The sequence below is a fragment of the Lithobates pipiens genome, unplaced genomic scaffold (genome assembly GCF_037356315.1).
Source record: "Lithobates pipiens isolate NorthernLeopardFrog02 unplaced genomic scaffold, aLitPip1_a1.2 Scaffold_8, whole genome shotgun sequence".
Taxonomy (NCBI): domain Eukaryota; kingdom Metazoa; phylum Chordata; class Amphibia; order Anura; family Ranidae; genus Lithobates; species Lithobates pipiens.
Window position 1 is genome coordinate 82738986 of NW_027507903.1, and position 25334 is coordinate 82764319.

At 42.8% G+C, this 25334-nt stretch overlaps 1 protein-coding gene across 8 annotated transcripts in view; it reads left to right on the plus strand.

Moving 5' to 3' along the window:
• TCF12 (transcription factor 12) overlaps positions 1 to 25334 on the plus strand; it is a 270092-nt gene that overhangs the window by 89592 nt on the left and 155166 nt on the right. For all 8 annotated transcript variants that reach the window (XM_077470136.1, XM_077470143.1, XM_077470134.1 and 5 more), the window contains one exon: positions 231 to 304. In XM_077470136.1, coding sequence (XP_077326262.1) covers positions 231 to 304 — 74 coding nt within the window. The remainder of the gene's footprint in view (positions 1 to 230; positions 305 to 25334) is intronic.

Consider the following 25334-nt stretch of genomic DNA (forward strand, 5'->3'; position numbering starts at 1 on the left):
TGGGCCTTCATTTTGCAATAGGTGGAAAGTGGTTAAGCCTGTTGCTTTTGCTGCACTCTTTAAATTGAAATTTCTAAACCCACCAACCACCTTAAATGGCCTGTATATTGATGGTGGGTAAAGCTGTTTTCTTGTTTAGTTTACAAGGGTAACTGTTTTTTTTTTTTTTTTTTGTTTTTTGTTTTTTTATGTATTGCCTACAAAAACTAACTATTTTTCATAATTTGTAGGCATAGATGAAAGATCTGGTACTTCATCATGGGGAACTGGCAATCAGATGAGCCCATCTTACGAATCTTCAAGGGTAAGTGTGTGTTTTGTACTTGATATTCTAACTAGGTCTTCAGTGGGGCAATATATAATAATAAGGACGAACAATGTGCATTAATTTCCAATGCATAAATTAGAAAGCTATGAGCATATTTTAAAGGATTTCCGTTTTTATGTTCTATTTTTTTTTTATTAATTGCTCTTACTCATGGTCCAATGCTGTAACCTTTTTTTCAAGGTTTAAGCCTTCTTTCATGTATCTGTTTTTGCAAAATCTGTCCAAATTGGCGTTAATTCTGACCTATTATATGAAATTTCAATATTTAAAGGTGGCCATACCACACACCATTTTTTTTAGTCAACAGATCGACTTGTGTACAACCAGCCTGCCCATACGTGGCTCAAGATTTGGCTGGTCCCTGCAGAGCAGGCCAAATTTTGATCCATGTATGGCCACATATATTTTTCTTTTTAAATGCCCAAAAGTCTTGTCTTGTGTTGCAGTAAATTGGTATAGCTGAATTCCAGGCAAAGGGGTTAACATCACGTTAACCCCTTTGCCTGGAAAAAGGAAAAGAAAGAAAGAAAAAGGAAAAGTTAAAAAATAAAATGTACTGTACATGATTCAGATTATTAACATAATTAAAGCAGTCTGTTTTCCTGCATCCCCATGTTTTTTGCCTGTTTATCCTGCTGTTATATCTTAATTGTACAGGATACAGGCTTGGTCTTTATAGTCTGAGTAGAGTTATAGGTTGGTACCTTCAGGTGACTTGGCACTGGCAAAGATTGGAAGGACACTCCCCTGGGTATCTCTTCTATAATCCTACTTCAAGAGTCCCCAGGTTTTTTTCAGTATCCAGTGGTGATATAACCGTTCTCCTTTATGGAGGAGTCACTCTTCTTTTAACTAGTTTATTATTTTACGTAAGACCCTTCAATCAACTTGTCAATCAAACTCCTGACAGTCTTCTAATACTATACAATAGCAGTGCAACCCAGATTTTTGAAACCTCTGTAAAATCTTGGGGATTGCACCCAGCCCTTATGATGTGGGCACAGCCTGTAATGTTTTGGGCACAGCCTGTAATGTTTCGGGCACTGCATTCCTCTTGGTTGCTCACCTCAGCACTTTGTGCAATGAGTTTAGTCAGCCTCAGGATGCTTGACAGGTCCAGGGCCATTCCTACGGACCCTAGATCCTGAAGCTTTCATCAGCTAACAGACCAAACTGTGCAGCAAAAGTGGAAGTGAAAGGGTTCAGACAAACCATTTAGGATTTAAGATTGGTCAGCTTTTCACCTACAACTCCGTTTTCACAAAGTTGGGAAGCTGTGTAAAATCTACATAAAAACAGAATGCAATGATTTGTAAATCTTATAAACCCATATTTTATTCACAATAGAAAACATAAGATGTTTAAACTGAGAAAATGTTCCATTTAAGAAGAAAAAAAAAATGTTGAACTCCATGGCAGCGATATGTCTCAAAGTTGGGACAGGGCAACAAAAAGCTGCAAAAATAAGTGGTTGTAATATGGAAGAGCTAGAAGAACATTTTACAACATGATTTGTAAAACTCTCCCAAGCTTTACTTCTGAGACACTGACTCTCTAAGATGCCCTTTTTTACCCAATCAGTGAAAAATCTGCATAGAAAAATTGACAAACTATTTCAGTATAATGTTCCTCAACATCTTGTAAAGTTTTTAAATATATCATCTACAGTGTATAGTTTAAAAGATTCTGAGAATCTGAAGAAATCTCTGTGCATAAGGGACAAGGCCGAAGCTTAATATTTGATGCCCATGATCTTGGGGCCCTCAGATGGCACTGCATTAGAAACGGGCATGATTCTGTGAAAGACATGGTTGCATGGGTTCCTGGATACTTTCAAAAATCACAGTCTGTGAACACAGTTTGCCGCACCATCTAAAAATAGGTAAAGCTCTTTAATGTAAAGAAGCCACCATATCGTTACATGAGCCAGAAACTCAACCATCTTCTCTGGGCCAAAGCTCGTTTAAAATGGGCTGTTTAAAACTTTTCTGTGGTTGGACAAATCAAAATTTTTTTGTCAACCATGGGTGCTTGCGTCCCCTGGACTAATGTGAAGAAGTGATTGGTTCAAAATCCTGCATATCTGATTGTATGGGATTGCATTAATGTGTATGGACTGGAAAAATTTCATATCTGAAAGGCACCATGAATGCTGAAAGATACTGTAAATCCAGGATTTTAGTGCACCATATACTCGGAGAAGAATGGGACAACATTCCTCTCCCAAAACTCCAGCAACTGGTCCCCTCAGATCCCAGATGCTTAGAGTGTTATGTTTTTATGTAGATTTTTACAGCGTCTCAATTTTTTGGAATTGGGGCTGTGGGGCTGTTTCTCCCTAAAGGAAAAGAAAAACAGTTTATGAAACTTCTTAGGGTCCTTTCACACGGGGCGGATCAGTTCTGATCCGCCCCGTGGATGTCCGTTTGCTCAGCGGGGATCACTCCGCCGATCCCCGCTGAGCAGGGAGATGACAGCTCCGTCTCTGCACACTGCGCAGGGACGGACCTGTCACAGCGCCGCTCTCCCCTATGGGAGATCGGATGACGACGGACCGCAGTGCCCGTCGTCACCCGATCCGTAGACGGATGGAAAAATAGCTTTTTCCTCCGTTACACTTTTTCGGATCGGAGCGGGTCGGATGTCAGCGGACATGTCACCGCTGACATCCGACGCTCCATAGAGCTCTATGGAGCACCCGTTCAGGTCCGCCTGAAAAACTGACAGGCGGGCCTGAACGGGACGTCAGTGTGAAAGAGGCCTTAGACGTTTTTTTGCTTGAATTAGGTTTAAATGTGTTGGACTTTTTAAAATATCAATGACTATCTGAATCCATTATTCCATCCAACACTATTCTCTTCAGACAATGCTGCTGCACAAGGGGGATTCCTTTGTTCCCCAATATAGAAGAGCCACCCTAACAAAAGAAACTTGGTACTGGCTGTGTTGCAAGTTGATAAAAGCCTAAAAAACAAATGCAATCACCAAATTTAAAGTGAATTGTTTTTGTTTTGTTTTTAAGAACGAGACTTTACCAGCATGTTATATTTACCTCCTCTGTGCAGTTGGTTTTGCACTGAGCAGCCCGGATCCTCCTCTTCTCGGGTCCCTCTTTGCTGTTTCTGGCCTCTCCCTCCAAGTCCCCCCACAGTCAGCAGCTTCCTGTGGGAGCACTGGAGCCGAGTGACAGCTCTGTGTGTCCATTCAGACACTGAGCCCTGACCCAGCCTGCCCCCTCTCTCCCCTGATAGGCTAACCGACTTTGACAGCCGCAAGAGCCAATGGCGCTGCTGCTGTGTCTCAGCCAATCAGGAGGAGTATCCCAGATGGCTTAGACATTCATGGACATTGCTGGGGGGGGGGGCTCCGGTAAGTAATTAGGGGGGCGCTGGGGTGGCTACTACACACAAGGTTTTTTATCTTAATGTATGGAATGCATTAAGATAAAAAAACCTTCTGCCTTTACAACTCCTTTAAGGATAGGTAAGGATTTCCGTATATTAAATTTTTATTTTTGAGTTAAATACTGCTTTAACCACTTAAGGACCGGAAGGCTTTGCCCCATTTTAATGACCAGGCCATTTTTTGCGATAGGGCACTGCGTCGCTTTAACTAACAATTGCGCAGTGTGTTCCTACAAATAGATTTCTTTTGGTAGTATTTGATCACCTCTGGTTTTTATTTTTTGCGCTGTGAACAAAAAAAGATTGGCACACAAAAAAGCTATATTTTTTTTTTTTTTGCTTTTTGCTATAATATGCAGAAATTTTTTTTTTCAGTTTAGGCCAATATGTATAAGCGTATATTGATTGGTTGGCGCAAAAGTTATAGCATCTGCAAAATAGGGGATAGATTTCTGGCATGTTTATTTTTATGTTTTTGCTATTGATGGCAGGGATCTGCAATTTTTAACAGAACTACGAGATTACGGTGGACAGATCAGACGCTTTTGGGACTAATTGACATTTATACAGCGATCAGAGCTAAAAATAGCCACTGATTACTGTATAAATGTCACTGGCAGGGAAGGGGTTAACACTAGGGAGCGATCAAGGGGTTAAATGTGTCCTAGGGAGGGGTTTCTTACTGTGGCGAGGATGAGACTAACAGGGAGTAGAGTAGAGAGAGAAAGATGTTCCTGATTGCTAGGAACAGCAGATCTCCCTCTACTTCCCTGACACAATTGGAATCTGTTTACATTGAAGTTGTAGGCAGTTGTAGGAGAGCAGACATGGTGACATCAGCGCCACTCTTTCCAGCAGTATACCAAATTTAGGGTGCCCTGGTGGCAATGCCAGCCTCTGGCATCTGCTCCAGGGACGCTGCACGTGCACCTCCTTCAGACTTCTTAAAGAGCCAACGTACAATGATGGCAATTCGCGCAGCTTTGCCAACCTGCCACCGTACAACTGGATATATACAGTATCTCCCAAAAGTGAGTACACCCCTCACATTTTTGTAAATATTTTATTATTCCTTCCTGACAACACTGAAGAAATTACTTTGCTACAATGTAAAGTAATGAGAAAATATCCAAATTGGACACTAAGTATCAATATTTTGTGTGGCCACTATTATTTTCCAGCACTGCCTTAACCTTCTTGGGCATGGAGTTCACTAGAGTTTCACAGGTTGCCACTGGAGTCCTCTTCCACTCCTTCATGACAACATCACATAACTGGTGGATGTTGGAGACCTTGCGCTCCTCCACCTTCTGTTTGAGGATGCCCCACAGATGCTCAATAGGGTTTAGGTCTGGCTACATGCTTGGCCAGTCCATCTTTACCCTGAGCTTCTTTAGCAAGGCAGTGGTCATCTTGGAGGCGTGTTTTGGGTCGTTATCGTGTTGGAATACTGCATTGCAGCCCAGTCACCGAAGGGATTTGATCATGCTCTGCTTCAATATGTCACAGTACATGTTGCCATTCATGGTTCCCTCAGTGAACTGTAGCTCCCCAGTGCCAGCAGCACTCATGCAGCCCCAGACCATGACACTTCCACCACCATGCTTGACTGTAGGCAAGAGACCCTTGTCTTTGTACTCCTCACCTGGTTATCGCGACACACGCTTGACACCATCTGAACCAAATAAGTTTATCTTTGTCTCATCAGACCACAGGACATGGTTCCAGTAATCCATGTCCTTGGTCTGCTTGTAGGCAGGCTTATTTTTTTGGTTAAACTACCGGGAGGACATTACATGATAAATATTTAGCAAGGAAATTGAATGGTCTAGGGGTTTCACTTGCCTGGTTCCTCACTCCTGCGTTTCCTTCATTAACCCAAAGCTCCAGTCTGTAGGTAGAGCATCAATGTTTTCATGTAATATATTGGGCTGCAACGGAGCAACTGTAGGTGAAGGCAGAGTGAGGCATAAGGCAAATATTATTCCGAAATCCTCCACCCTTAGGCTGCTTTCACACTGGGGCGGTATTCAGGCGTTACAGCGCTAAAAATAGCGCCTGTGTAGCGCCTGAAAAAAACCGCCCCCTTTAACTCCAGTGTGAAAGCCGGAGGGCTTTCACACTGGAGCGATGCGCTGGCAGGACGGTGAAAAAAGTCCTGCCAGCCGCATCTTTGCAGCGGTGAAGGAGCGGTGTATTCACCGCTCCTAAACCGCTCCTACCCATTGAAATCAATGGGACACCGCGGCAATACCGCCGGCAAAGCGCCGCTGCAGCGGCGCTTTGCGGGCGGGTTTAACCCCTTTTCGGCCGCTAGCGGGGGTTAAAACCACCCCGCTAGCGCCCGCACACCGCCGCTAAAAATAGCGGCACTTTACCGCCGACGCCGCTCCCGCTGCAGTGTGAAAGCAGCCTTAGACTAAACTGGCAATAACCCCTTACAGTATTGTCCCCACTGCTTCGGTGGAATTGTAATTTTCCTGGAGTTGGACTTTAAACCACATCCATATACATTGATTACTTGAAATGCAGCTCTGACTAATTTACCTACCCAAACATTGTTTTATGTAAATATACTTAATTTAGTACACAGATTTTTGAAATGCTGGTACCCTATTTAATATGTTAAGCTGTCAAATAGATAAAAAATATTTTTTTTTTATTTTAACATTGTGATGGTCTCCTTTTTAAAAAAACGTGTTTTTCTTTTTTTTGTGTGTGTATACCCTTACTGTACACACAGAATAAAAATCTTGACTGCGGCAACTGAAAAATGTATTTTCCAGCAAATCCCATGTGGTCACCATGCCGTAGCTGTTATGCCAATCGCATGATCAGAAACCTTACTGTTTTTCTTCCCGTGGTTTTTTTTTTTTTTTTTTTTTTTTTTTTTTAAATGAAGCACAGAGCTGTCAATGTCAGCCCCATCTGTCGGTGTGCTGCTAGCTGTTGAATGTGGAACACACGATATACCTTTACTTCAGCACGGTACGAGTTTTTAGGAATTGTAATCTCCAGATTTTGGAAACCTAGTGTTGAGGCTAGAAATGTAGACTTCATTGCCGGCGTTTATTTTTTTTTTATTTTTTTTATATTAAAGCTCTCTGGGTTTGGCACCATAATCCAGCCATAACCTTTTAAGATTCCATTTAAAAATATTTGTCCAAATTTTACATTCTAATAAATGTAATGTTTTGATGGCTTAGTTAGTAAATGATGTAGTAAGCAAAGTACAAGAATGCATAGCAACTGACATTTAACAGATGTCAGGCCAGTATTGCTACCTAGAGTTCCAGTAGTTATTAGGTGGCTGTTTTGTCACTTTTAATTTCACTTCATTAATACAATAAGCTTTATTTTAATTATCTTAAAGGGGTTGTAAACTCCAAAAAAAAAACCCCCTGCGAGACAAAGGCATAATTGGCTAGTATGCATTGCATACTAGCTGATCATGAAATGCTTACCTTGGCTCAAAGCTGTTGTAGCGGTCCCGCACACCGCTGTGACTGGCGACTTGTCTGCCGGAGTGATTTGTGGGTTCGCTGGAGCCGCTGGTCACAGCACGGCTCCTGAAGAAACGGCACAAGCGGGCCGTTTCTTCAGTGCGTATGTCCCGATGATGGTACATGCCGATACAGTGAATATCTCCTAAACTGCAAGTTTAGGAAATATTCACAGTACCTACAGGTAAGCCTTATTATAGGCTTACCTGTAGGTAAAAGTGGTGTAACGGGGTTTATAACCACTTTAGGCAATGTGTGACCTGAATACACTGGACAAAAAGTGTGTAGGTTCCTACAGTATATTCCTGTTGCTACATTTCAATGTATTGGGAGAACAGGGGGTTACTTTAAGGTATTGCCAGTTTTATTTTGTATTGTAGCCCTGAATTAAGTTAGTAGTAGTTTAGAGGTGAATGTCTATTGTACATGTTATATAATAATTACAGCCACTCCATGTTAAATGTGTCTCAATTGTTGTGCCATTGGTCCCTGTTCGATTTTTATGTGGTTATCTTCACATGAAGCTTTTGTTGGCTTTGGCATTATGTAGTTAGTACTAAAACCATCTGCAGCAGCAGATGTGTTTATTAGTGGTCAATCTAAATACACAATTTCTCTTATGGTAATGCTTGGTCGCAGACCACCCAAGGGCAGCAGTTTGCTCGTATTCTTAAAATATACAACGTGATGAGGACATCAGCATGGGGAAAAAATTGTTGCATTATGTTTGACTTGTAGTGAAGTTATACCCAACTACTATAGAATGTTGTCTTGCCCATTTTTGGCAAATGTCTTTTTTTTTATTTTTATTTTTTTTTTTTTTAACACCAAATTGCTGAAATGCTCAGGAACAGTTTATGTACAACTAGAAAATGGTATGTTAGCTGTAGGCTACAATACACATACAACAAAAGACACAAATCATATTACAGATAGCCAAACAGCTGTGTTTCAAATATTAAAATGATTGTTTGGAAAATACTTATACATATTTGTATCTTTTTATTTTATCAAATCATTTGATATTTGTATTGCAGCCGTAGTTACCTGTGGGGTTATGCTAGGCATATTTATTTTATTTTTTTATTATTAGCTTTGTATAGTATAAACAGTTGATAAATCCCCAGTGGATTTTTTTCTTTTCCTCTGGGAGAGATTTTCCTGTCTCTCCAGTCCCAGGAATGCCACAGAAAGGAAGATCAACCCAAAGTAAGGGGAAATCCTTCTTGATTGTCACCAGAAGAAATCTTTTTTTTTTTTTTTTTTTTTTTAAGATTTCCCCCATTTACCTTATATTTCAATTAAACTTGACATTTTGAATTACCCATCAATATCTGTTCTGGTGAAAATAGTCACCAGGGCAAACAGAAAAGGTGAATATACCATTGCCATAAACTGCAATAGTAGTCCCTGAAGAGTTTCACTACTTCTCTACTCCCAAGGCCCCTTTCATGTGAGAGGTCCGCTCGGGTCTGCTGGCTCCATTTTTTTTTTTTTTTTTTTTTTTTTAGGCGGACCTGAGCTGACCTGACCTTCCATTATTCTCTATAGGCAGTTTGAATTAAACATATTTGTGTCTGTACACTGAGCTGCCTTTGATCTGATCCGCCAAAAACAAACTGAAGGGGCACAATTCCCCTCCATCTGGCCTGATTGGATTGGGGGGTGGGGTTGAGTCCACACAGAGGGTTAGGAGTCCTGCAGCCTCCTAGGACAGTCAGAGCAGAATGAAAACTCCTGCTTCAAGCTGAAACCAGACACTGATAGAAGTCTTAGGACTGCTATATACTGCTGATGAGAGGGGGTATTTAACAGTTTATATTATATTTACTAAAATGATTGCATTTCTATGTTCTGTGTACAGTGGGAGATCAGATATAGTGAATGCAGGGTCCTGAGTTTTTAATATAGATAATTTGTATGTCCAGCAAATGTTTACATGCAAAGCTATTTGAGCATTGCCATGACAACCTTTATTAGGAATTTAAGTGTTATCCCTTGTTGGCCAAAACTGCATAACATTTTCAGATTTCTGTGCTTGAAGTGGATAAGGCTACGCGTTTTTTTCTCTCTTGTAGATGGCAGAAGCCTAAGGAGATTACTTCCGATCTGAGGGTGGTATTAGTCACTTGGCGTGGGAGTTTTGATCTGGCTTCTGTCTTGATATCCTGCAGTCCTGGATGTCTCATATAACCAACCTGGTATATCACAAGAATGCTGACAACAGCGGTCAGATTTGCACACTCCTGGTTCAGCAATCCCTATTGTCTAATGAAGCGTGAATAAAGTAACATTTTAAGAATTCAGTTATGTTTTTCTACATTTTTTGTAAGACTTTTAGGATCTCGGATGGCCCTGTTAACACCTGAGTGATTTTTTATTTATTTTTTTGCTTTAAACTGGGTTCACACTAGTGCGACGCCAGCCATCGTATGTGATTCGCACTGCATTGCTGTGTACATCACATGCAATGTCTGTGCAATGCCATACAAACCTCAGTCACACCAAAATGGTGCAGGACCCTTTCTTTGGTCTGCACTGTAATTCGATGGCATGGGTGTTCCTGTCTGATTTCATATTTTGCTTTGGGATCTACAAACCGATTTGGGGGCGTCATTAACTTTACATTGACACCTGCAGCGGTTCCCAGAGAGCAGCATTACCTGCCTGCGAGTGAGATGCAATGCGGGAACCCACACAGGAATTGCACTGGTTCCCGCATGGCACAAGTGTGAACTGGCACTGACGCTCATAGCTCTAAAATGCTGAACAAGCCAAACTTCATTCATTTCAATGACCCTTCACATCTGAGGCTCCATGCGCACCTCTGTGTTCTGAATCGCAGGCGAAATCGTGGCAAATCATGAGATGCCCTGTGTTCTTGGTGCATTGTCAGTCGATTCCAATAGAACCCCCAAACGCGGCGCAATTTTCCCACGATTCGTCAGGCGTCAATCGCGGTAAAAATGCGCAAACAGAATCGCGTGACGCCTTTCACCCAAGAGAAACACAGAAGCTTCTTTTGGGCAACGGTCGTGTCCCGCAATCTATTTGCACATTTTTACCGTGATTGTCGCCCCCATACGTGGAGATGTGAATGGAGCCTGAGTGTTCTGTCACCTGAAGCAAAACTCCTCTCACTCAAAAAAGTACATGAGCTTCTTGCCAGATTACAAGCATTTTTGGCCCCATAGACTTCAATAGAAATGCCTGAACTGAGCATTTTGCAAGAATTTTTTTGCTCAAATAGCCGCTCTCCACCCCTAATTTCCACTGCCACTCCTCCCTCTAATGCTTTCTACTGACTAAACAAAAACACTTGTAATACACTTCTAAAACACGTTAAACATGCTTGTAAAAAGCTACAAAAACACTTTAAAAAATGCCCCGAAAAACGTCAGTAAATCACTATGCTCTGGTGTGAATGGAGCCTTAATGCGTTTTGTTAAAGTGAATTGTTAGAAAATTTTGAGGATTTGAACAGAATGGTGAAATGGAGAAAACGTGTTCCTAGTAAAGCTGTGAAACATACAGTGTATGAGAGCATAGCACCAATGTTTATGCATTTCTAGTAAAAACGCTCTTCACATTTTTATGTCCTCCTGAGACCAGTGTACCATTTATATACGGTTGTAGCCTGTAGTGCTCACAAATGATTTCTTATCACATGTTGAAGCATAGGTTAGGTATTCTGATGTATTCAAGCTTTGTATTTAACCTACACTACACTGAATGGTGCTAACACTTTGTGACTTTGCTTTTCTTATATGCTCTAGTTTAGAAATTACCCTAAATTCCTTGAGGGATCCTTCAGTTATTCATGTCTGTAAACCTATATTACAACCCATGTTTACGCAACACACGAGAACACATAAAGGTTGATTTACTAAAACTAGAGATTGCACAATCTGGTGCGGCTTCTGCATATAAACCAATCAGTCTCTAACTTCAGCCTGTTCAATTAGCCACTTGCCGACCAGCTGCCGTCATTATACAGCGGCAGGTTGGCTCTTTCCTGCAAATCGCCGTAGGTGTACATTGGTCCTCTTTATAGCTATAGCAGGCACGCTCGCCGGCTGCATGGCGGGGGCGCTGATGCGATGTCCGCCGGCATACTGCGATCGCTCCACAGAGAGCTAGAATGGGGATCTGTCAATGTAAATAAACAGACCCCCGTTCTGACAGGAAAGTACAGAGTGATCGTCTGTTCCTAGTGATTAGGAACAGCGATCTCTCTGTACTCCCAGTCAGTCCCCTCCCCCCACAGTTAGAAACCCCTCCCAAGGAACACTTTATCCAGTAATCGGTGCAATTTTTTTCATCACTGATCTCTGTATAAATGTCACTGGTCCCAAAAAAAGTGTCAAAAGTGTCCGATCTGTCCTCTGCAACGTCGCAGTCCCGCTAAAAGTCACTGTTCACTGCCATTACTAGGTAAAAAAAATAAAAATGCTGTAAATCTATCCCTCAATTTGTAGACGTTATAAATGTTGTGCAAACCAATCAATATGTGCTTATTGTGATTTTATTTTTTTACCAAAAATATGTGGAAGAATACATATTGGCCTAAACTGATGAATTTTTTTTGGTGATATTTATTATAGCAAAAAGTAATTTTTAGTTTATTTTTTTCAAAACTGTCAGTCTTTTTTTATGTAGCCCCCCTGGTGTTAGGCAGGGTTACTAACCAATTTTAGTTTGCTCGGCAGTAACCAGCCTGCCTGATTGTTGGGGAGATTCACCGACCTTTTTCCTAAATGGGGGTTGGATGCACCTCTCTCCTCTGTCACTAGGTGGCATTAGGCCAGAAGCTTGAGGCCTATTAGGGAGTACCTGGCTGCTAGGCGGCCCGAGGCCTATCCAGTTTGGAAGCAAGTAGTATGGGGTTGGGGCTTCAGGCTTGGAGCCCAACCAAGTTGCAGGGGGTTCTGCCAGCTGGAGAACTAAGCAGTTGCCACAGGTGAAGGAAAGCAGTTGCTGTCAGACGATCACTCCTGTCGCCAGAGGCAAGCGAGAACCAGAGTCGGAGGTAAAGGGAACACAGTCCCCAGCAAGGGACAATCTCTTCTGTTATCAGAGGCCAGGTTCTGCGGAGACTGAAGAAGTACCAGAGGAGCCTTTTTCACCAGCTGGGAATGGTAAAGAAGTTGGGAAAACTTCAGGAGAGACAAGCTAGGGACCCAGTGGAACAGTGTGGGTGACGCTTGCAGAGTATTCAGCAGGGTAGCTGAAGAGCCAAGTCAGGGACCCAGTGGGACAGTGTGGGTGACACTTGGAAGCTACAGCGGGATAGTTTTTGAAGGCGCTCAAGGGATCCAGTGACGGCTGGGATCTGAAGAGTTTAGTGAGAGACTGGGAGCTCAGGATACTGTTGCTGTGAGTTGTGATCTGTATTAAAGTTGAAGTTACCAGATCATTTGCTATAGGAGGCAGATGCAGTTTGCTGCAATTCAGCCTAAAGGCCCTTGAACTGCATAGCTGTTCTTCTATTCCTATTTCTTTATTGGACATCATGGGACACAGAGCACCATAGTAATCGCTATGTGGGTATATAGGCACCTTCAGGTGATGGACATTGGTATACCCAACCAGTTACCTGGAGTGTCTAGGCGGGATTCTCAACCTAGAGAAGTCAGCCGAAGCACCATGCAAAAAGCTCTTGACTGGTTTTCCTTTTCATGGGGATCGCTATTTGGGGATGATTTGGAAAAATACATCCAAACTATTTCCAGTGGGAAAAGTACTCTTGCCAGTCAAAAGAAAGTATAAACTCCCTTCATTTTAAGTGCATTCTTTCTCCTGCTCCAGGGTCTTCCGCCTCTAGGCAGTGGTGATGGCCGCTGCTGTCAGACTCTAGAGGAAAACCTCAGGGTCAGGCCCAGGCTCAATAGAAGTCCTGGGGCCAGAAACCATGAAAACAGAATTCTAAAGCCTCATTATGAAGAGGCGCCCCCCCCCTCGCCACGGCGGGGGAAAGACTTCTGCAGTTTTCAGAAGTCTGGCAAGAGGAAATTCAGGACAGATGGGTCATCTCCACGGTAACTCTGGGGAGCACATTGGAATTTTGGGACTTTCCACCGTCTTGTTTCCTGAGGTCAAACGTTCCCAAAGATCTAGGGAAAAGACCATCTCTGTTTTGGGTACTAGACCGATTAATGGTTTGGGGGGGTGATCATACAAATCTTCACAGAAGAGGTTTGGGGTTTTATTCAAACCTCTTTACGGTACCAAAACTGAATGGAGAGGTCGGGCCCATTCTAGAGTCGATCAGGGTAGTGGTTTCTATCCTACAAAGAGGAGAACTTCTGCCATCTATCGACATCAGGGATGCATACCTGCATGTCCCTATATTTCCTGCTCACCAAAGGTTTCTGCGGTTCGAAGTAGAACAGCATTTTCAGTTTGTAGCTTTGCCCTTTGGGCTAGCTACAGCACCCCAGGTGTTCACAAAAGGGCTGGCCCCACCTCTTTTTTTTTTGGCCCCACCTCTAGCCTGGTTAAGGGCACAGGGCATAACAGTCTTCACGTACCTAGACAATCTATTGCTAATAGACCAGCCGGTGGCTCGTTTGGAGCAAAGTGTACACATTACAACCAGTTACCTGGAGAGTCTAGGCTGGATTCTCAACCTAGAGAAGTCTTCCTTAAAACTGCTAAAAAGGCTGGAGTACTTGGGGTCTGATCATAGATGCAGCCCAGAAAAGGGTGTTCTTGCCTCAGGCAAAGATCAACTCCATAAGAGCTAGTGCCGATGGTCAGGTCAAAAGGAGATCCCGCCATTTGCCTTTGCATGAGGCTGTTAGGAAGGATGGTGGCTTTGTTTGAAGCAGTTCCCTATGCCCGGTTCCATTCGAGACTGTTGCAAAACAGTATCCTGTCTGCTTGTAACAAAACGATTCAAGCTTTAGACTTACCAACGGGGCTGCCCCAAGGGTAACTCAAAGCCTCAGTTGGTGGTTACTAACCCAGAATCTGCTGAAAGGAAAATCCTTCAGACCAGTTATCTGGAAGATGGTAATGACAGACGCCAGTCTTTCAGGCTGGGGAGCAGTAATAGAAAAGACTACTGTCCAGGGACAGTGGTCAAGAACCGAAAGAGCCTTGCCCATCAACATCCTAAAGGCCTGAACTTTTAGGTTGCGGAATTGTCCTGTCAGGATCCAATCCGACAATGCCCCAGCTATGGCCTATATCAATCACCAAGGGGGCACCAAGAGTCTTGCAGCACAGACAGAGGTGAACTTTATTCTAACTTGGGTAGAAAGAAATGTTCCATGCCTATCGGCAGTCTTCATTCCGGGAGTAGAGAATTGGCAGGCGGACTACCGGAGTCGTCAGCAGTTATTCCCGGGGAATGTTTTCTTCACCCCGAGATTTTTCGTGCTGTTTGCCAAAAATGGGGGACTCCAGATGTAGATCTTCTGGCATCCAGGTTCAGCGTGAAGTTAGTCAACTTTGTGTTCAGAACAAGGGATCCACTCGCATGCGGAACAGATGCATTGGTGACCCCGTGGGATCAGATCTCACTGATTCATGCATCCCCCCCCCCTATTCAGTTGCTGCCGTTACTACTTTGCAGGATCAAGCTGGAAAGAAAGCCGTTAATTCTGGTAGCCTCAGCATGGCCCAGAAGGTCATGGTATGCAGAAATTGTAAAGATGGCAGTGGAGGATCCATGGTCCATTCTACTACAGCCAAACCTACTCTCACAGGGGCCGATAGTCCATCCTGCCTTACGAACGCTAAATTTAATGGCTTGGCTATTGAACCCTTGGAGGTATATCATAAGCAGAATTCTTACATTTCTACAATTAGGGGTAGAGAGGAAGCTGGCCTCGAGTACTATCAAGGGCCAAGTCTCAGCTTTATCGGTCTTATGTTGAAGACAGCTTGCGTCACATTCTTTAGTCTGGGGTTTTATGTAAGGGGTGATGCGGCTTAATCTGCCAGCCAGACCTCCTTTTAAACCCTTGGGACCTGAACTTAGTTTTGTCAGTGTTACAAAAACAGCCATTTGAACCAATACAACATATTCCCTTAGTCCTTCTGACTAGGAAGTTGGTGGTTGCTATATCCTCAGCAAGGAGGGTTTCGGAATTGGCTGCTCTTTCTTGTAAAGAGCCATACTTGATTATTCACAAGGACAGAATGGTGTTGCATCCTCGTCCAGGTGTTTTACCAAAAGTGGTCTCAGGTTTCCACCTGAACCAAGACATTATCCTGCCATTGTTTTTTTCCAAAACCATGTTCCAGGCAAGAGAAGTCACTACCTTGTCTTGATGTGGTGAGAGCGGTCAATCTATTTAAAATCGACTGCTCAGATTCGGGAAGACTGATGTCTTATTTATACTGGCAGAAGGTCCTAAGAAGGGACAGGCAGCGTCGAAATCCACTGTAGTTAAGTGGATTCAGCAGGTTATAATTCAGACTTATGATTTAAGGGATAAGATTCCACCTTTTCAAGTCAAAGCGCACTCTACCAGGGCGGTTAGTGCTTCTTGGGCAATGTGTCACCAGGCCTCCATGGCTCAGATCTGTAAGGCCGCAACTTGAGTACTTACATTCACCAAGTTTTATCAGGTGGCTGTAAGGAGCTATGTGGATACCGCCTTTGGGCGCAGTGTGCTGCAGGATAGGTCCTCAAGTCTGAGGGTGCCCTACGGATTGCGTCTCCCTCCCCTAACATAGCATTGCTATGGGACGTCCCACATAGTGCTTACTATGGTGCGCTGTGTCCCATGATGTATGATAAAGAAAATAGGATTTTTATAATGGCTTCTCTATAAAATCCTTTTCTTGGAGTGCATCATGGGACACAGAGGTCCCTCCCCTCTTTTTGGGGCTTAGGTATATTGCTTTGCTACAAAAACTGAAGTACTCCTGGTAGGAGGAGGGGTTATATAGGAAGTGAACTTCTTGTATTGGGTATACCAGTGTCCATCACCTGAAGGTGCCTATATACCCATGTAGTGATTAGTATGATGCTCCGTGTCCCATGATATACTCCAAGAAAAGGATTTTTACAGGTAAGCTGTTATAAAAATACTATTTTTTTGTCTGCCAAGTATTTTGCATCTGCCCAAGGGTGTTCAGGTCCTAACCCTCTCTCCCCAGTTCTGTTAAGAGATCATGAATCTCTTTTTGCATTCTCAAAGTGTCTGGCACCCAACTTACTCTATGCCACACCCACTATAATTAGTAACCCATGCTGTGAAGATGGATGTCAGTTCTCCCTGACTCTGGAGGTCACCATTATACCTCTAGGGGTCTGGGGCCATGGTTACATTTATAGCTCAAAAAAACCAAAACGCAGAGGTGATCAAATGCCACCAAAAGAAAGCTCTATTTGTGGGGGAAAAAAGGACGTGACATTTTTTTTGTGTACATCGTCGCACAAACGCAAAATTGTCAGTTAAAACGATGCAGTGCCGCATTGCAAAAAAAGGTCTGGTCATTAAGGGGGGAAATCTTCCAGTCCTTAAGTGGTTAAGCTGGAACACCTGGAAGCTAATTGTTTTTTAGGCAGCACTGCACCAGATTTTTCACTTACTTACTTGTTTTAGTAAATCAACACACAAGCTTTTAGCAGAGTTTAAGAGCTGCCATGTTTAGGTGAGGCAAAAGAATGAAAAAGCAGCTTGAAAAAAAAAAAAAAAAAAAAAAGAAAAAGCAGCTTGAAGCAGGTCAAAAGGAGCTCAGCTGCAGGTCAAATCCATTTTTCAGTAAATTCTAAACCTCAGAAGCAGCTCAAGCAGGTGTCAAAAGCAAGCTTGTTGATACAGCTTTGCCTCACTGGTCCTTGCAACTCCAACAAACACTTTACAAACATTTATATATGCACCATGAGATTATGCATATTTATAGATGGCAGGGGGGGCGTGCATGCCCAACTTAATATAGGACTTGGAGATAAGCAAATGTTAAAATACAAGAGGCCTATTATTCTCATGTGAATCTCGTACACACAATGAGAATATCAGACAAAGGATCGTGCTTTTTTTTTTTTTTTTTTTTTTTTTTTTTTTTTTTTTTTGCATGCTAGTCTCATATTGAAAATAGGTTACTCAACTTACGAAAATTCTCATACGATAGAATACAGCTTCGGAAGTGATGTATTGTACTCTATTGCATTCTTTCGTTTCTCAGCATGTGTGGTTTTGCGCTTAAAATTTTTTTGACGAAAACTGTGCCGATTAAATGAAAATCAAATGATTCTGTAACGAATAAGAAAAAGTTTTGATTTTTTCCCTTCGGATAATATCAGATGAACTATCGTGATCAGCTCTCAAAAGCTATGTATTAACGATCAGATTATCGTACGATCGGTTCGAAAGCACTATTTTTCATCTGATTTTCCCATCACACAAATTTCTTTGTGTATTTCTACCAGATCTCTGCAGTAATGCAGCATGTACCTTTGTGTGTAGGAGCTTCCTGTAATAGACTTGTCACTGCTGTTTTCAACTTGTAGTGGGGGGACTAGTCTTGTATATGCCCCCTTGTAGTTTTCTTCAGGCAACATGGGCTTGTTGGGCCCCTCTCCCATCTCTGCTCTCTGCACAGGCTGTGACTTCTACATTTACAAGGTACTATCTGCAAAGACATTTGGTACACACATACAGTGGGGGGGGGGGGTCAAGTATTTGCTCCCCTGCTGATTTTGTACATTTGCCCACTGGCAAAGAAATGATCGGTCTATAATTTTAATGGTAGGTTTATTTTAACAGAGACAGAATAACAAAAAAAATCCAGAAAAACGCATTTCAAAAAGTTAAAAATGAATTTGCATTTTAATGATTGAAATAAGAATTTGATCCCTTTGCAAAACATGACTTGGTACTTTTGGCAAAACCCTTGTTGGCAATCACAGAGTGTCAGCGAAATTGTGGCCATACGCAGAGCACACAGCCGAATCTCCTGTTTCTAATAATAATATTTCCGTCTTAATGATATAATACTTTAGCTTACCTTCCAACCCATTCATCCCAATGAACAGACATGACCATCCTTCTTACATTCTCAGTTCCATGCTTATGCCTCCCCCTGGGGGCCCAACATCGCCTTTTATTATCTCCCAAAGAATGACAAACAGGAAGTGCTTTCCCACAACAGGCAAGCACTTCCTCAGTACAGAAAATGACATCACAAGTAATGACATACATTAAAGGGGAGGGCACTCACAAGAGGAAATGCACACACCCCCTTTTAGTCAGCATGGAACACAGACTTTAGTGTTTTCAAAGTAAACCGTATGGAGTGAGCTCATTCTAATGGTTCCTAAAAGCTTGAGACAATCTGCGGGGACATTGCTACTGGTGTTGTTAATATACGGTACAATTATATTAACAAGGCAGATACCAATGTCCTCTTATTAAAGCAGATATGTATCCAAAAAGGATAACCTAGCCACACAGATAAAATATGTTTATCTCGTTATGTGGGCTTCTCTAATGCGCATAGTCATTTGAAGGTAAGAAGCCCAGCGCATTGCGCTTGATACCTACAAACCAACAAACATCCACAGACAGAGAACACATCTCCAAGCCCATGAGAAGGTTTTCATACTGACCGTTTTTACACCGCTGGTCTCGATTTGACCCAAGTGCGCTCTGCTAGAGCGCTCCTCAATTAAACCAGACACAGGGAGACAGATGACAATCTATAAAACGCACATCCTAGAATAAAATGTTATACAATCAAATTTTCCACAACAAGAGGTCAGACATTTCTTGTAGTTGGCCACCAGGTTTGCAGACATCTCAGGAGGGATTTTGCCCCACTCCTCTTTGCATATCTTCTCCAAGTCATTAAGGTTCTGAAGCTGATGTTTGGTAGCTTGAACCTTCAGCTCCCTCCACATAATTTCCATGGGATTAAGGTCTGGAGACTGGCTAGGCTACTCCAGGACCCTAATGCGCTTCTTCTTGAGCCACTCCTTTGTTGCCTTGGCTATGTGTTTTGGGTTATTTTCATGCTGGAATACCCATCCATGGCTGAGGGAAGGAGGTTCTCACCCAAGATTTGATTTTACGTGGACCCATCCATGGTTCCTTTGATGTAGGGAAGTTGTCTTGTCCCCCTAGTAGAAAAACACCCCCAAAACATAATGTTTCCAGTTCCACCTCCATGTTTGATGGTGGGGATGGTGTTCTATGGGTCATAGGCAGCATTCCTCCTCCTCCAAACACCGCGAGTTGAGTTAATGCCAAAGAGCTAGATTTTGTCTGACCACAACACTTTCACCCAGTTCTCCTGAATCATTCAAATGTTAATTGGCAAACTTCAGAAGGGCCTGTATGTGTGCTTCAGTCCTTCATGGCATAGTGTGTTATCAACTGTTTTCTTGGTGACTATGGTCCCAGCTGCCTTGAGATCATTGACAAGATTCTCCTGTGTAGTTCTGGGCTGATTCCTCACCTTTCTCATGATCATTGAAACTCCACAAGGTGAGATCTTGCATGGAGCCCCAGACAGAGGGGGGATTGACAGTTATTTTGTGTTTCTTCCATCTGCGAATAATCGTACCAACTGCTGTAACCCTCTCACAAGCTGCTTGGTGATGGTCTTGTAGCCCATTCCAGCCTTGTGTAGGTCTACAGTCTTGTCCCTGACATCCTTGGACAGCTCTTTGGTTGGACTCTGATTGCTTCTGTGGACAGGTGACTTTTATACAGGTAACGAGCTGAGATTGGGAGCACTCCCTTTAAGAGAGTGCTCCTAATCTGTGCTTGTTACATGTATAGAAGACACCTGGGAGCCAGAAATCTTGCTGATGGGAGATCAAATACTTATTTCACTCATTGAAATGCAAATCAATTTACCACAATTTATCACTTTTTTTAAATGTGTTTTTTTTGGGGGGGATATTTTATTGTTTTGTCTCTCATGGTTAAAATAAACCTCACATTAAAAATATAGACTGATAATTTCTATGAAAAAAGTACAAAATCAGCAGGGGATCAAATACTTTTTTCCCCCCGCACTGTAGTAGATTTATATCCTTTGTGGCTGTTGCGTAATATATTTAAATGAAAGGATTAATGCCTGGAGTACAACTATAACCGGAAGTGAGGGCAGAATTTTCAGTCGGCTAATATCTTTCTGTTCTAGCTAATGGATTTCCTTTGCTTTCATCAGTCTGCTCGACAGTCTAACTGGGGCTAAAATGCTTCCTTTTTAGGTACAATACTATGTTTACCCTTATGCTCTGAAATATAGTTGAAAAGAAAGGCAAGCTCTAGGTGTGCCACCATAGAAAGCTGCTTCCTATAGTGGCCCTCACCTGTGGGTTCGATCCCAAGGCGGGCCTTGTGTGCTCATAGACAATGCGTGGCTTGGCCCCACCCCCTGCTCCCCCATCACAGGATTTGACTTGAAGCAGCTGGAGCCTGTCTCCCACTACCTCAGCAAAGCCTGTGAGAGTAGGGAGAGCTGCTACAGATGGACACAGCGCTGATCAAGTTAGGCCAGTATAGGGGGGTGCGATACAGGTACTGGAACATTTTTTTTGTTTACTTCAATGGAGGGAATGCATCAACCACTTGCCAATACTTTTACTGAGTGCAGCCTGCATATGCAGGCTGGATCACATACATGTACATGATCCAGCCTGCTTCGGGTTAGGGGCACGCAGCACGCTGTTTCTGCGACCGATGTGCTACCGGACACGGGATTGCAGATGCTGCAGCCTGATGATCATCTAATCACTATGCAATTACAAAGCTGTTATGAATTAGTTTATTCATAACAGCTGTGTTCCCTAAATTACGATTGGCCCACAGCTATCACATGTGACCCATTCATGTCCGTGAAAACTTTGCTCTTAGGCTCCATTCACGCGTCAGCGTTTTGTATCACAGGCAGATTTGCCACAATTTGAAAACACCGATGTGTGAATGACAAATCGCGGAATTTGCATTTTGAGATGCCAATTATTTCAATGACACCTAAAATCGTGGTGCGGGTCTGCTGTGATTGTCGCACAATAAATTGCACTGCAATCATGTTGCCCAAAAGTAGCTTCTGAACGCTTTTTGGGTAACATGCTTCCCTCAATGCCAGTTGAAGGGGGTAAGCTGAGGTGGTTACATTTTATTTTTATTTTTGTTAAACAGTTTTTATTATGTCAATAGAGAAACATCTGAATACATATACATCTTGACCTTGAAAGTGGTTAAATTTTTAGGCTTTAGAACAGGGGTTGGCGACCCCTGACACACGTGCCAGATATTATTATTATTATTATTATTATTATTATTATTTCAGGTACTTGTATAGTGCTGTCAATTTATGCAGCGATTTCAATATACATTATACATCAGTCCCTAACCTCAAGGAGCTTACAACCTAAGGTCCCTAACACGCATTCATACATATACTAGGGCCAATTTAGACAGGATTTGATTAACCTACCAGCATGTCTTTAGAGTGCATGGCACGCAGCCACATTCATGATGGTACATGAAGGAAGCCTGGGACATACTGATCCCCACAAATCAATAAAGCTGCGGCTGAGTGCAATGAAGGGAGCGCAGATGTTTACCTTGCACCTCAGCTCCTGCTCACATCCAAGCCCGCCGACCTCGGAATAGTGTCAACCATTGGGGGTCTTCATCATCACCAGAATACCTAACCCACCATATCTCACCACCCCTCCCTCCTCATCAATCATCACCGTAATATGCCCTACTGGCTCCTCTTCTCTGCCCTGCTGACCCTGTTCTCTGCTTTGCTGACCCTTGTCCCCCACCCTTGTGACCCTTGTCCCATGCCCTGCTGACCCCTGTCCTCCGCCCTACTGACCACTCCTCTTAATTTTGCTGACCCCTGTCCCATGCCCTGCTGACCACCCATCTCCTGCCCTGCAGACCCATCCTCCAATCTGCTGACCCCCGTACACTGCCTTGTTGACCCCATCATCTGCCTTGCTGGCCCCTGTCCTCCATCTGGTTGACCCTATCATCTGCCATGCTGGCCCTTGTCCTCTGCTCTTCTGACCTTTGTCCTATGCCCTGTAGACCCCTGTACACTGCCCCACTGATTTCCTCCTCCACTCTACTGGCCCCTGTCCTCTGTCCTGCTGACCTCTGATCTTCTGCCCCCTGACATTTTCTTACTGCACCCTCACATCAGACAGGCTAGATCCAGCCCTGGTGTTAAGTCAGATGGTATTTAGCCCACTTTTGAGAATTACTCATTTAAAATTGCAGGAATTGGGCTTATTTAAGGTGTGAAGGTGCAGAAATTGGGGTGATCTAAGGTGTGGGAGTGCAGGAATTAGGGCAGATTTGAGAGAACACTATTAGGTTGACCGTTCTCGACTCACACTTTATTTCCAACTGTATAACTGAAATGAATATGCCAGCTGAGTAAGGGTACCAGTTATTTAATTTACCACTTACCATTGATCTCTAAAAGCTCAATATTTTACTATTTATGCCGTTTACAGCATTAACATTCTAAAAATTTGTTTTTGCGATTGAGAGTGTGAAGTTGACGTTTTTTTTTATGTAGCTGCCACTCAGTTTCTTTGAAAATATTTTTCGGCACACTGCTCATAAGGATACATACCCCTGCTTTAGAATCACTTTAATAACTTTGATACAGACAATAATCTTTTTTTGCTTTTCTCAAACTTCAACAGTTGGTGTAAACGCTTTTAACCTGGGCTGGAAATTGCTTGCTTTCCTTTGCAGCTGCTGCTTTAGGCTGCCTTTTTGATATGCGAATCTGCAACATTGGTTACCAGAGGAGATCTTTTGCATTCATGATCAAGTTGTAAATGTCACAGTGATTCTGTCTTCATGTCCATCACTCTTCTGTGCAATCCATTTTATAACTTGCAAATAGGGCTGTAGATCAGTTTGAGACATTGCGTCTCCACAAACCTACCTTGTAGAAGCAGCAGCAGTTACACACAGTGTAGCCATGTGGTCAGTTATTTTTGTAGCCGGTGGATACAATGCCTGTGGTAGGTTTCACTCGGTTCCAGCCAGAATAGATATATTCATCTGAATGTTATCAAGACTCTTGGCCTATGGGCTGAAAAGTGATAAGCGTTTAGCGATTGAGTTTATGGCTCCTGCATGCTCGCTATGAATGTTAATTGATGTAGAACTTTCCTCCCTTCCATCTAAATGACAGATGTCAAAGTATTGTTTGTCCATAAACACCCATTGAAGTGTACATACCATTTACAAAAGTGCTGTCAGGTGCACAACGACATATCTATGCAGTTGAGCATCACTTCTTTTTTTTTTTTTGTAGTACTTATAATAGTGTGCAGTATACTTTTAAGCAGTGTTAAATCCAAAAGCAAACCTTTATTATATTGCAGCTTACTAATTATGTGCAATGGCTGCTTTCGTTTTCTTTTTTAGGCTTTCTTCTATTTTCGCCTGGTGATCTGGCCAGTAACTGTTTTTCAAAAGAACAAGCTTGCTTTCTCATGTATCAGTGTATGGGATGAGACAAACCCTTTAACACTGGCATGGTTGTTTACAATGATCCGCTTTTATTTATTCATGTAAAACCTTTTTCCCACAAGGAAGTAACTGCTTTAACTGATTAGAATGTGTGAGCTGGACTTTGGCTTCAATTTGTTAGTGTATTTAAACATGCTAGTACATTTAATGCTATGCCCCCCACCCCCAAACTGCCAGTGCTGCTGTATGCTGTGCTCATTCATCCAGAATGGGGGCACTCCAATACAGAAGTTGTTACTGGACAGCTCGCCATTTTGAAACTGAGGGGAAAAAAGCCTAAACACAGAAAACAAATGCAGCCACAGCATGATGATTAAGTTGCAATATATTATATTTGTGGTTTTGGGTTTAAGACCACTTTAAAACAACGTCTTGGCAAGCTAAATTGTAAAACATAGCAGCTAGGTGACAGAATATGCTGTCAGGACATACCTCTTGTCTCATGAAGCCCATTAATGGATTTATCACATCCGCTTAACGCGCTACCTGGTATGTGGATATCCTAGCGGCAGTCCTAGGCATATTCGCATACTGAACATCTGCTTTCAGGTACTGGCTGCCGCTTTGATTTTTTTCAGTTTTATTTATGCCTTAGTTTCCCTTTAAAGGTGTATGTGAGCAGGAAACAAAGGTAGTCACCACTGTCAAAGTGTCAAAGCTTGTTATGGTGGGAACTTAAAGTGTGATTAAACCCAAAAGACAAAATCAATGCAGTCATCACATATAAGAAATATTAAGCTATTACTTGAGCCCCATCTCTCTTCAGCGATGTCCACGAGCATCTTAGCCATTTGGGACTCTCCTCCTGATTGGCTGAGACACAGCAGCGGCCTGTGGCTGTCAAAGTCGGGGAGAGGGGGCGGGGCCGAGTCCGGGCTCCGTGTCTGAATGGACACATGGAGCTGTGACTCGGCTCGGGTGCCGCCATAGCAAGCTGCTTTCTGTGATGGCCCCCAAATGGGAGGGAGGGGCCGGGAGAGTTGAAGAGGAACCGGAGAAGAGGAGGATTGGGGCTGCAGTCCCATTTAGATCTGTGTTTAGGTCCCCATACTGGAGCTGAGCAAAAAGAGAAAGAAAAAATGAAAACCGCTTGACGCCTATTGAAATCTTTGCAAATGCTTTCTAAAAGCATGTATCCACATTTTTCTTATACAAGCTGAAGCCCACCTTTAAAATAATGGACAGTCTCGAGGCAACCTATTCTAAAATAATGTAAAAAAAACTATTCTAATAGTTTTACAGAATGCAGCAACATTCACACGTAGGACACCTGTTAGAGGTGATTTATTCTTCCAAAGCAAATACAAGTTGTACACACTGGTACTGACCAGTATTCCTATGTTTCTCTTCTTCCTCAATTCTCTCCATCAGCTAATGTGACCCCAGTGTTGAGGGAAAGGGGCACAGGAGGGTCAAACAAGGATGCTGTCAAAGCAACAGACATACTCCTTATCAACTGATGACGTTATTGGTTGTTAGGATGCCAGTGGTACACAATCTCTTTTTCCTGCAGCGAGAGAAGGGGTTGGAGGAGCCTGCACTTTTGCAGGGTAATCCAAGAGAGGTCCGGATATAACTGTACCGATGCATTGTCAAAGACTACTTTGCGGATAGA